Source organism: Phoxinus phoxinus, assembly GCF_949152265.1.
Source record: "Phoxinus phoxinus genome assembly, chromosome: 18".
NCBI lineage: Eukaryota > Metazoa > Chordata > Actinopteri > Cypriniformes > Leuciscidae > Phoxinus > Phoxinus phoxinus.
The window spans coordinates 16,878,892-16,892,401 of record NC_136893.1 but is presented as its reverse complement, the minus strand read 5'-3'; the positions used below and the strand labels follow the sequence as shown (position 1 = coordinate 16,892,401).

Here is a 13,510-nt window from a genome sequence, read left to right as displayed (position 1 = left end):
GGGCAACAAAGACGGAGGTGACAGCACTCACCTGCGGCCTGTCAGACACGTATTTAGCGCAGTGGCGGATGAGCCGAATGGCTTCCATACTGGTGTCAGGAAATGCAGCATTACACACAAACTCCGACAAACACTTCACTGCATCCTGGAAAGAGTCAATGGCCGCCGCAAAATGCTGCTGAAATGTGTTCACTGAGGAAAAAGAAAGGATAGACATGAGAATTATTATTAATTTATTTTTTTAATATTCAAGATGCAAGTTTTTAAATAATGTGCAATTGCTGGTACTTACTAACAATGTGCCCTGTGGTCTGAAATGCGAGGTCCACAATGTTCTCATCATGATCTGATGCTGCTTGATGGAACACAGAGAAGATGTTCTTCCAGCCAGAGCGAATATTAGCAGCCTGGGAGTTCACCATCTGGGCCACACAACGTATCACCATGTCCCGGATGGTGGGCGACCTTTAGAAAGGATGTGGGAATTAGTGTAGAAGAAAGCGAAATGCATGGCTTAAAAAATATACTAAAATAATGACTGCAAATAGGTTTCCTGAACACTTTATCCATCTTTATAATGGTCAATTAGTTCTGCCCCGAACTCATGCCATTGATTGAGCTGAAGTTGCTGTGTCAGACAGGTCGCGTCTCTCTAACAAACAGAATTTTGATGGCACCACATTTGATGGCAGCCAGAGTTTGGGCTGCATGATTAATCCAAATAAACCCAAAATCATTATACGACTTAGTGCAATTTATTTAAATAAATATACACACTGTGTAAGGGTTCCCTGCATTTTTCTGCAAGTTTGAAGGCTTACCGTTTGAAAATGAAGACATTAAGTATAGTATATATATATATATTAGTGTAGTAATTTTTTGTTGTTGTAATTACCGTATTATTATGATTTTTCTTAAATACTCAGTTTTTTATTTATACAGTGAAATATTGCAATAGTAATATTTCACATTTTTTGTTTAGTGACTTTTATGTTTTTATTTAGTAACAGTAGTAATTATTATTATTTTAACAGCCATATTGATATATAAACAAAAGTGTGGCCAAATTGTGCAATGTTACAGGCACAGCAAATATGAAATTATTGCATTTTAAAATCACAAATAAATTTTTTTATCAGAAAATTTGACTTTTTCAAAATCGTGCAATCCAAGCAGTGTAACACTTTTTGGGGAAAATAACCTACAAATGGCCTACTTATAGTTAACTATATATACAGTGCTGGTCAGAATTATTTGCCCCCTTGGTAAATATGATGGCTGTAAAATGGCTGTAAAAAATAAATCTGCATTGTTAATCCTTTTGATATTATATGTAAAAAAAATTGCAAAAATCTAACCTTTCATTGAAGTAAAACAATTGAAAGTGGGGGGAAAAATCCCCAAAACACGTTGGGAACAATTATTTGCCCCCTTTTATTAAATATGTTTGCAACCTCCTTTTCCCAAGATAACAGCTCATAATTCATAATTCTGTCCAGCACTGTAGTTGGGAACTCTGACACAATTAACATCAAGAGTAAGAGTTTCCTCATTCTTTCTTCATCTCCTCAATCACTCATTTCTAACTCCCTTCTCCTCACCTGTTCTTCTTCATGATGTGTTCAAATGGCCTTAAAAAGTCCTTTTGGAAGCGGAAATTGGCCAGTTCTCCTTTCTCTAGAAACTTCATGGAAAGTTGTCTCAGAGAGTCCACTGCAAAGATGGCCACATCCTCATTAGGATTACAACCCACCTGTCAAACCAGAAATAAAACACAATCAGACAGTTTTACTGATTTATCAAATCAAGAAAAAAAAATTCACTATCAGCTTTAAGGTACGGTCACATTAGCGACATTTTGGCAAAATTTTGCTATGGCAAATTTTTTAATATAAAATTTAATAACTAATGATCCTTTCGACGGAAGTGAATCAATCAAAACTAACTTTAGCTGGAAAATATCTTTATTCAAGAACCACTATAAAGCCAAAACAATCTCTGTTACCTTAAATTATCCATTTATTACTGTAAAGCCGCTTTGAAACAATCTACATAGTTAAAAGCACTATATAAATGAAGATGACTTGACTTCTTGTGAATTGAAATCGTTGCGAAATCTGCAGTGGTGAAATCGTTTGCCTTTACGTGGAAATCCTGACTGCATTCCTATTGAAATGACTGGATTTTTCCCACGAACATTCACAGAATGGTGAATGTGACCGCACCTTTAGATAAAGGCCACAGACCTTATTGAAGTGATCTCCGATGACCTGCCAAATGCGTGACCACTGCAAACGGATGCGGTTCATGTTGTAATAGGAGATCTCCACTATCTTCTGCAGACTGAACATGCGCGGCTGGTGCGCAGAGGCCAGCTCGTCCATGGACACCGCACATAGCCAACGTACAAAGTCAACTGGAGATGGAGCAGAGTTTAGAAAGTGACATTTTGGCCTCAAATACATTATCTACATGTTCATGTCTGTGTGAATTAACGTGGGTTGGAAGCGTAAGTTAGTGTGGCAGTCACCTAATAGTTAGGCTACATAATAAAAGTAACTAAATAAACTGTGTCCACCAAAACAGTCTGAAACAGATCATTTTCATCCATTTATACACCTACAACCAAGACATGTAGCAATCATTTAAAAGAAAGTTTTTTCAATAGCTCGTTACCAACATTTCCTGAGCTAACTTTGCACATTCTAACATAATTTCTGAATTTAAACGGCCTATTGTCTTCGGCCTATAAAAGAGAACCTCCGTCATGAAACTATGCGTGTACGTATTACACAAACAAGGGAAATTTAAAATTAAAAAACCACCATCCCTTATAATTCACTTCCTTATGATGTAATGGACCAAACGAATGAATATCAGACAAAGAACAAATCCAAGCTATGGGGAATAGGATCACAGCATGGACGCACGCCCACTTAGACTAAAAAACGACTTTCCACTGATCATGGAGATAAAGAGAAGTAAGGAATGCAGTCGTTCAAACTAATTTCTTTGTAATTTCACACAAAACTCAGAACCCATTGACTAGTTTACACGGGTAGAACTAACAGTATCGGTTTCATCATAACCAACCCACACAGATATGCTCTCAAACTGTGTTGGTGTGCAACTTACTACATATAGCGATACTTATAACTTAGCTAAACTCCTAAGTAGCATGACAGTAGCTCAATTGTTTTCAAAATTGTGTTGCTTTTTCAGTAGCAAGAAAGTTTATTCCGAGTAACAGTGGCGTGACACAAACGTTTATGTCGCATTGTATTGCGTATGTATATAAGGATTACAAAAGTTGTTTGATTTGCCAAGCATGTAAACTTGCATCCTCATGGTTGTTGTAAGTCGTTATTTAGCAGGTTTGACTTTATGTAAATCACGCTGAGAACAAAACGTGAAAGTCTTTTCATGTTTACCACAGACTTTATTTAACTCACAAACCCAAAACCCCTACTATAAAACTATTCAACCATTTCTGAGGAATTATACCAACTGTGCTAACCCATGCTATTTTTTCCCCCATGTTTTACAACTAAAAACTGAAACGCTCTATAAAATCAAACCTCTAAATATTTTTTTTTAGAATACTTTTATTCTTCTACTTTTCGATAATTCTACTTTTAATCAGCAAGGATGTATTACACTGATCAAAAGTGACAGTAAAGACAATGTCCAAATATTTCAAATAAATGCTGGGTTTTTTAACTTTCTATTGATCAAAGAATCCTCAGGAAAATGTCTCATGGTTTACACAAAACTATGAAGCAGCACAACTATTTTCAACATTGATAATAATCAGAAATGTTTCTTGAGCACAAATCATCATTATAGAACGATTTCTAAAAGATCATATGATATTAAAGACTGGAGTTATGATCCTGAAAATTCAGCTTTGCTATCACAGGAATAATTTACATGTTAAAATATATTTAAATAGAAAATAGCTATTTTAAGTGATAATATTTCACTATATTAGTTTTATTTTATTTTTTTATCAAATAAAATGCAGTCTTGGTGAGCATAAGGGGACTTTTTCTACCCACCCCAAATTTTAGAACATAAATGTGTATATTTATATTGCCCCCTTAAAAATTAAACAAAAATGTTACATTAAAACAAAAATAAAGAAACCCTACCAATTGCATTTCCATCGAGCCTGGTGGATCCAGTGAAGATTCTGGCACACAAAACAGAGACGGAAGGTCAGACATGGGGTTATAAACACCATGAACAACAATGTGTTTGTATTGTCCTGTGATTTCAATGCACCTGTCCACAGCCACCACAACACTCTGAGAGCTGGTCTCCCCCACTGACTCCTGGATATGAGCCATCTGACGCTTGTCTGGACCTCCAACCAAAGTACCTGCAGGAGACCAATAATATGGTTTTGTCCATAAGCAACACTGTCCACACGATCCACACACATCAATAAACAGACATTAAACAGACTGAACACTTGGGCCCCATCCGTGAGCCATTAACTGCAGTCATACAATGGCTTACCTAAACCGAGGGACATGAATTCCTCTCCCCCTGTTGGGAAGCCCTTTATGCTGCCTCCCTGGTCCCGGACCACACCGGAGATATAACGCGTCTTCACCCCTGTTCCAATCAACTGAGCCAACTCCAGCTGACTGATACAACGCAGAATCTACACCGGGAAACAGAGCAGGCAGATATATAGAGTTTACAAAGAAACTTTATCAATTCAATGGTTTTGGAAGAAAGCAGGGGTCAATGCCCACCAGTGGAGTGGAATTGCATGACTTTACAACAATAAGGATGACCTGCTGGCCAGGGGCGAGTGTGAGAGTGTTTCAGACCAGTTGTGCAACCACTGAAAATGTCAAATTCATCTTCTACATCCATTTTTCATACCTTGTAAACCTAATCGTTTGGTTTTATGTGATGTATTCTACACTGCTGTTGCAAATTCTGCTGATTTGTCAGCAAGATAATATTGACTAGCTAGAAAGCAGATTTTTGTAAACAAAATAATAATAATAATTTGTGATAGTCTTGAATTTATTAGTAAGAATGTGCTGAAAACTACAAACCAATCAGGAAAAAAGGTATATACACACACACATTTGTATATCCATGAAAATATAACAATTAATAGCTAAAAATAAAAATAGATTTTTGTGTGCCACTGAAAATGTTGGCAATACATATTTTATATTATATTATCATATATTATATTATATTATTTTGTCGTTGTTCTCTGTATTGACAGCACTCCAAATTTACTAAAAATTGAGCTCAATGTTAAAATTGACCGGAGTTCTCCTTTAATAAATTATGTTATATAAACAAATATATATATTTTTTAATAATATATACTGTATAGTCCATGCCTATTATAAGATTTGAAGCAGAAGCGGTCAAGTTTTTATTTTTTTATTAAGATCCTAACTTCTTAATTATTGCCTTGATGGTGGGAATGGGGGATTTCAATGTTTTAGACATTTTTCTTACAGCCATTTTCTATTTTGTGAAGCTCAATCATCTTTTGTTGCACATCAGAACTATATTCTTTGGTTTTACCTATTCTGATGAATGATTAAGGGAATTTGGCCTTCGAGTTACCTCATATTTATACTCTTGTGAAACAAGAAGCCATGGCTGTATAATAAATATGAAGGGGAATATAGAATTTCTAGGAATTTCATAAGAATTTCTAGGGGGTACCAATAATTGTGGCCAACATGTATTTAGAGAAAAATATTTATTTAATAATGTGATTTTCCACCCCACATTCACATTAAGATTTTAGATTTATTTTTACAGCCTTCTTTGATTATATCTATAAAGGGTGCCAATAATTCTGACCACGACTGTGTATATATAGGAGAAAAATGGTCAACACTCGGCTGCAGGTTCACATGCTCTGATGCCCACCTCATGCCAAGAGTTGCCCAAGTAGTTTCCATCGGTGTGGGCGACCATGATGAGAGTCTTAATGGTGTCAATGTTCTTCTGCTTCATCTCTGTGATACTTGAACTGGCTGTGAGCAGCGTAAACCGGGCCAAGGCCTGGATGTAGGCATCTCTCTCCAACTGCAAAGAGAGTGAAACAGAAAACAAAATAAGACTTGGCAGAATTAACTAAATAAATCAGACTTAAATAAGATGCGTCACATAGAAAGAGTAAAAACACAAACCTGCATGTTGAAGATGCAGGCGATCCTGATAGCACAGCGAATTCCCTCCAGACAAAGAGAAGCCACATCCTGATCGTCACAATCCTGGAGTCCTACACTGAACGCCGCCAGCAGGGGAGTCCAGGCCAGCTGGTTTAGATAAGCATTCAAGTATCAGGAAATTAACCCAAGCAAAACATACTTTCATTTCAAAGTTTAACTTCCTTTCGACCTTTCTAGACTGATGTGTGAAACCTCTTCCTGAAACACTATCAGATTATGTCTCTTCCATGACCTGCTCATGATCCTTTTGACCTATCAATGATCTTGTGATAGAGTGCTCAAGGACACTACAGTTTTTCACAGTTTCCAGTTGCAAAACCACACATCTGAAAAGTTTAGAGGGATGTCGTTACCTTGAACATGGGCCGGACGTGCTCTAGGTGAGTGGCACTGAAGAACGGAGCCTGAGCGTGACTTACAGCCTCCATCAGAGCTTTAGCCGTTTTGGCCATCTGCTCCATCTCCATGTTATACAGCAACCTTCTCTGCTTCTCACTGGCTACATCTAACAGAAAGACAAACAGCTCGCATGAGCATCCAGCATGGTTTCAATCCCAACAAAGGAAATTAGAAGTTAAAGATCAATATTATCTATACAGCTCTTACTCTGTTTGCTGGATTTGGGAGTGATGGAGTATTCTTTGCTCTCCTTCATGGCGATCTTCTTGCCTGCGATTTCATCGTAGATGGAGGAGAGATACTCCTCGGGCAGATCCTTGCTGTCATTAATCCCACGGTTCATTTTTATATACTGCTCCTTCGTCATCTTGTTCTTTACCTGAAGTAGATTAAGATAAAGATTTTGACATTTTCTAGAGACAAAACAAGCTTTTTTTTTTTTGCACGTTGGTATACAGTTGCAACCACCTAGCAAACAACCAGAACACCCTAGCATCTGGACATCAACAACCTTGCAACCACCTATGCAGTTGCTGGTTAGTTTTCAAGGTATAGCAAGTAGAAAGCAAAGCAAAAATAAGAAGTCTTACCTGTGGACTGTGCAGGTCGGTGGTTAACATGATGATGGAGTAGGCCAGAACGTAAGCAGTGTCTGCGCTGGCAAACAGAGTCTGCCTACAGAAGAACAGACAGGTCAGCACATTGGCTACACAAACCCTCAAGCAAGCCTCAGAAATATAAAACTCTTCCTCAGACTTTAAAACTCACCCCTGATTGCACTCCAGGTAGCGGGCGGCAAACTTCTCCATTAGCCTATCAATTTTCTGGGCTTCACCCGGAAGCCTGAAGCCTTCCAAGAAGGCACGGAGTGCTGACACAAAGTCTTTGCCACAAAAGTCCAACCGGTCCACGTAGCCGTACATCACCTCCTTATTAAACTTCACATTCTCTCCCAGGTACTCACCAACCTGAGTCTGATCACATGACACATCAGAGCCTAAGTAGCTGGAACACGAATTGTCTTGGTTCATTCATTTATCCATGTATGAAAACAAGCATGAACTTACTGTGTCTAATCGCTCCTCTTGTTGCAGGAACTGTGCGATGTCTTCTGATGAGGTTCCCAGCATGCCTTGCTCTTGCAGGTATTGTAATCCCCTTTTTGGTTTCTTGTTAAACCTTTAAGAAACATAGAAATGGTCAAAAAAAAAAGTAAGAAAGGAGATGACAGAGGAAAAAAGACAACTCACAGCTCAATGCCATGCTCGATGATCTCTTTCTGCTGCTTGATGACCTCATACTGCTCAGGGTGATCTGGCTGAGACTGCTGAACTCCAGAGGACACAGTGGAGTCCAGAGAGCTCACACTATCTCTGCGAGAGGAAAGATGCTCAGGGAGCTTAACATCCACACTGTCGCCCTCTGCTGGACGTTCCTGACCTACAGCACAACACAGTCTATTAGACTTGCAAAATGAGGTTGTAAAAGATAATACAGATTAAAACAGATCATTGTCTTACCAAGGTTGGCCTGCAGGTTGGGGTTGACGTACATGTCTCTGCTCCACTCCACCATGCACTTTAAAATGGACACCAGACACTCCAGCCCTTTCTTTCTCAAACTCAGCTCCTACAAATGAATCATTAACCAATCAACTCTGAATTATTACACACAGTGAATCATGCACCTGTTTTTACTGGATATGGTTGCAATATTCTGGAATAATATTTGAAATGTAGTTGTCTGGCACTACTAATATTCGTAGCTTCTTATATTTATATATATATATATTTATGAAAAATATATTTTACCAAGTCATTTCAGATTAAATACGTTTGTTAAATTTATGACATATGCTATTCTGGTTTTCTTTTGAAAAAAAATAATAATAATAATAATAAATTCCCGCTACAAATATTGTTGGTTCCTTATGATTAATCATTAATATAAATTTTATTTCATTTTGAATTAAAGCATCCGCTAAATGAAATCTAAATTTGATGACATATACTGCAATTATACAATAGCATACCCCCTTTTTTACTAGAGATGATTATATTATTCTGGTTTAATTTTGTAACATAGTTTCTGTGTTGATATTTTTACCTCGTTAAGTTATTTCAGACTAAAGCATCTGCTAACAAAATCTAAATCGTATGACATGCTTTATCGTGTACATTTAAAAAGAATAGCATGCCTTGTTAGCACTAATGTTGTAGTTCGGAAATGATAGCTACCTGTAATGGAGTCATGCCGAGCTCCTGTCCACTCCTTCCCTGGGCGATTTTAGACAGGTCATTTACCAGCCGCTCAAAAATATTGGCAGCGTTGAGATCACAGTCATAGTTCACATAAATGTCCACCACACATTGTGCATCTGTGAGAAGAACAGCAGACTGATTCACCATTGAGTTTGACATTCGAGCTAATTATCTGAGAGAGATGCTTCTATATGTATGTGTATGCAAGTGTACACTGAGGTGTGCCAACCTGCACATATTCGAGTAAGAGTCTGAATGACCATCCACTTGTGCTCAAAGGAGCTGGATGACGTCTCCAGGATTGTTAGAAAGATCTCCCTGAAGAACACCTGAGCAAAAAGTAGTTTCCATTTGTTTTGCTTTTTAATCACATAAGCAAAATGTATATTTGTCTCCAAAACTAAAACGTTTTTGAATATCATGAGCATTTTTTTTTTGTCAAGTGTATACAAACAGCCTGGTAGCGTATCTGAACAACTGATAATTTTTTACCTCAATCTGCATCTTTAGGTGAACCTTGAAATGGGAGAGCAGGGTAAGGAAGATGGCAAGTGACAGTTCAAATACTTCAGGCACAGAGGAGACCCCGTTTTTAGAGAGCGCCACACACAGGTACTGTTTGATGGCGTTCACAAACATCTCATGGGTTCGAAACAAAGGTCCAGCACCCTGCAGCACTGAGAGCAACAGCTGCAGGGAAACCACCTTAGAGCGCAACTCATGGGACCTGAAAGAGAAGATAGAAAAATGACAGCAGTCATCCAAATGTTAATGAGCTGTTTGCATAAACTGAATACCATCCAAAATAATAGTGAATGAATTCAAAATCATTCTACAGGAAGTGTCCATTGTGGAACCAGAGCACTCAGATTTCCTCCAGCAACTTCTCGGTTTTTATCAGCACACTACATCATATTCATCATTTACAGGCTTACATAAAACAACAAGCTTAACTAGATAAAAAAAAGTTTGTAGACAAACTTTAAGTTGCCTTGAAAAATTGTTTATTTTTAACTTCTGTTTCTAATCTTACATTAATTTTCTCTCCAGGTTCTTACTTTGGGTCTGGTGGTCCATCAGCCAGGGGCTTCATTGACAGCTTGCAGAGGGAGCGGAACACGAGGAAGGCATCTTTCTGTAAGATGTGCGAGAAGCGGGCAGCTGTTTGACTGCCCTGAATGCTTTCTACATCCTGCTCAGACAAGAAACAACAGACCAGTCAGACCACAACTAACCCTAAAACCGGCAAGAGTGGAAAATGATCAGCAAAAAATCATTTCAAGTCACTTTTTATATCATCTGGACTTAAGTAAAACATATTTTTGGAATTTTTTTATATATGTTGTAATTTATGAGTTGTATTTTCCAGGATACGTTGCCCTATTAGGGTATAAAGTCATACATTTTTCTATGGTTTATTTGATGCAAAAAAAAATTATGTAATATGCTGCATGTATATTAGTGTATATATATAAAATGTATATTTAAGTGTCCTAAAATTGAGGCATAAACATTTCTTGCATTTTTACACTGCTGAAGTGTCTCATCTTCAACCTCAGGTGTGGGAAACTCTAGCCCTTGAGGTTCACTGTCAATCAATCAAATAATGTAGTTTATGATACAAAAATAATAATTTTCTAAGTAATCCTGAAGATTTTTCAGGTGTGTTTAAACTGTAGCCCTCCAGGAAGAAAATATCTAGTTAAAACTGCAAAGATATAGTCAACTAAACATAATGACATCAGTTTTACATGTGAATATGAACGTCAGAGGCCTATGAGGATCTTCCCTAAGGGTCCCAGCCCTGGAATGCCATTTCTACAATTTCCTCCCCTCAAATAGTTTTATTTTTAAGCAGTTTACCTTGCGACACCTCTTTGTCAATATTGTGGCATAAGCTTTTTTCTTACCCTAATCTGGCAACGCATCTCATGGGGTACAGACATTTCAAAATGTGGTAAATAACAGCATGAACATCATGTGACTTAATTTTATTTTTCAACATCTTAAGACAATATTCACAATTAATATTAGCAGTTGTACTGCATTTTTTTGGTAGAAAAAAGTAAGATTAATATATGCCTACTTTCTACAAAGTCAGAATGTCCAGCTCCATGGACGGACGTGTTGTCTTTAGGTCAAACTGACAAAATGAGCACAGAAAATTTGAACCAGGTCATGTGACCCACATAATCCAAACAGACTTAACTATGATAATAACAGATTTGGATGAAACATTATTTCTAATGCCTCCTACAAGAGACTAAAGAGTATGTATTCTGTGGTGCACGTTGCCCGTTTCTAGATTATAAAATCTTAAGTCCAGTTATGTGTCTTTTGTGGATAATGGGCCTCATTCATGAAACTTTCGTAAATGTAATTTGTGCGTAAAACTGTCCTTCCCGAAAACTCTCCTCCGTATTCACAAACGTTTCGTAAACTTCAGATTTGGATTTGTCCACTGTGATTGGACGGCTGGGTAAAAGGTGACAGTGACGAATGCTGCGTTTTACCCGAAGTTAAAGAGGTTTCCAACTCTCAGCAACAAAAAAAAAAGGACAGGGCAAACTCATGAAATATTATGGGACATCAAAATCCAGTGTCATCAGTTTGCCTAAAAGAACATTTAAATGTTTTACGCAATACTTACACATGGTAGGGAGCAGGAGTAAATTTCTTTCATACCAATTTTGAAAACACAAACATTTTCATGAATTTACACAAATTCGTTTCATGAATGAGGCCCATTGTCTTTATACACTTTTATTTAAAGGTTTGGGATCGTAATATATCTATTTTTAATGTTTTTAAATGTCACTTATTCTCACCAAGGCTGCACTTATTTGATCAAAAATAGAGTAATACGGTAATATTGTGAAATATAATTTCAATTTAAAATAACCGTTTCTATTTTTAAATATTTTTAAATTGTGATTTATTTCTGTGATGGCAAAGCTGAATTTTTATCATTACTGCAGTCTTCAGTGTCACATGATCCTTAAGAAATCATTCTAATATGCTGATTTGCTGCTCAAGCAACATACTATTAACATTTATTATAAACATTTGTGCTACCTAATATTTTTGTGGAAACTGTGTTCTCTTTCAAAGGATTTATTTGAAATGAAAATGTTGTGACTTTATTATACATGCATTTACTGTCACTTTTGATCAATTAAATGCGTTTAATGTGTAATTTAATTGCTGAATAAAACTATTAATTGCAATCTTAAGATGGCGAAATACCCTTTTAAGTCCACTTTGCAGAGCACTTACGGTCAAATGCAACCCACCCCACAACTGAGCGTGTTAGATTAGAGAGACATAAAATGTGCAGAGGCGCAAGGACTGGAATTGGGAACCCTGTCCAACATCAAAAAGAAACACACCAGAATGTCTGTCGAGGACTCTGAGCCACGGTCGTCCACCATTCCATTCATCTGCTGCGTGTCTAATCGGACAACAGGGGGCGGCACTTTGGTTTCAGAGTCAGAATGTTGATCTAATCCTGTAGTAGAAACAGAAACAGGAGTGACTACTATGTTGAAGGTCCACATAAAGGTACAGAAACCCATTTCCAATTTGACGCACCTCCTTCCACAGAGCTATCTCCCAATCCACTGTCCGGCTCAGTCTCTTCCAGAACCCCAGTGCCTGCTTCTGTTTCAGGCTGCGGATGGGCTTCCTCTCCCTCAGATGGGTCAGCAGTTATTTGGTCCGACTCCTGAATCTCTTTGTCTTTACCCAAATGAAACGCATAAAAACAACTATTAAACACATAACAGGAAACTGACAAAACTATAATTTAGACTTAAGGAGGGCGCTATGATCAAAAATATTTCACAACATGAGATATTTTATTTCACGTTAACGTTATACATCACAATATAGATATTTTTGTTTGATTTTTATTAGCAAAAATTGTGTTTCTATTTGTCAATGACAAGAGAAGGTTTTAGGAAATCAGGCTGCTGTCACTGAATGCTCGGATCTAATATACTGACACTGACACAACGTTTTTACCCAAATGTTTATGTTCATTTAAGACATAACTGACTGTGTTTATGTGAATACTACACACGATGGGCAGTTTGACAAGATGGTGTGTATTTGACTACTTAAAGTCCCCATGTAGTGAAAATCAAGTTTTTAATGTCTATGTGGTGTTTTTAATATGCTTTAAAACAAACCATGTGCAAATTCATAAGTCAACACCATTGCTGAGTATTTTCTCTTTAAAACTGCACTGAAAATGCAGTTTGACATCACTGGTGTTCCTTACTTCACCAACTAGCATATCATTACTATGCCGTGAAGAAAAGGAGTCTCAAGAGAACCCAGGTTATCCCGGTAGATTTACTGTTGATATATGTATATTACGATGTTATGATGAACTATATTAGCCTGGTTCTACCAGACTCTCGTACATTTAATTTGTACAGAGAGTCTGGCCTCTCTCCATTGACAAGCGTTAACTTCCTTGGAGGCGGGTACTCTGTTAAAGTTTAAAACTGTTGGATCTGCCCAGAGCCACTCTGGATAAGGGATAAAATGATTGACTACAGGGGGACTTTAAGCACATTATGCCATGAAAGACAACTGAATTTGGGTTTGCATCATGTGCGT

The 13,510-nt window shown here is 37.4% G+C and overlaps 1 protein-coding gene across 1 annotated transcript in view; it reads right to left on the bottom strand.

Moving 5' to 3' along the window:
* arfgef2 (ADP-ribosylation factor guanine nucleotide-exchange factor 2 (brefeldin A-inhibited)) overlaps positions 1-13,510 on the bottom strand; it is a 32,118-nt gene that overhangs the window by 11,089 nt on the left and 7,519 nt on the right. Inside the window, exons 7-28 of the mRNA XM_079588484.1 lie at positions 12,476-12,622; positions 12,274-12,392; positions 9,943-10,076; positions 9,377-9,611; positions 9,114-9,213; positions 8,861-9,000; positions 8,144-8,252; positions 7,874-8,063; positions 7,691-7,802; positions 7,392-7,597; positions 7,214-7,298; positions 6,831-7,002; positions 6,578-6,729; positions 6,183-6,311; positions 5,920-6,078; positions 4,522-4,669; positions 4,285-4,381; positions 4,152-4,192; positions 2,247-2,416; positions 1,602-1,753; positions 293-465; positions 32-192 (exon numbers count right to left, since the gene is read on the bottom strand). Coding sequence (XP_079444610.1) covers positions 32-192; positions 293-465; positions 1,602-1,753; positions 2,247-2,416; positions 4,152-4,192; positions 4,285-4,381; positions 4,522-4,669; positions 5,920-6,078; positions 6,183-6,311; positions 6,578-6,729; positions 6,831-7,002; positions 7,214-7,298; positions 7,392-7,597; positions 7,691-7,802; positions 7,874-8,063; positions 8,144-8,252; positions 8,861-9,000; positions 9,114-9,213; positions 9,377-9,611; positions 9,943-10,076; positions 12,274-12,392; positions 12,476-12,622 — 3,131 coding nt within the window. The remainder of the gene's footprint in view (positions 1-31; positions 193-292; positions 466-1,601; positions 1,754-2,246; positions 2,417-4,151; positions 4,193-4,284; positions 4,382-4,521; positions 4,670-5,919; positions 6,079-6,182; positions 6,312-6,577; positions 6,730-6,830; positions 7,003-7,213; positions 7,299-7,391; positions 7,598-7,690; positions 7,803-7,873; positions 8,064-8,143; positions 8,253-8,860; positions 9,001-9,113; positions 9,214-9,376; positions 9,612-9,942; positions 10,077-12,273; positions 12,393-12,475; positions 12,623-13,510) is intronic.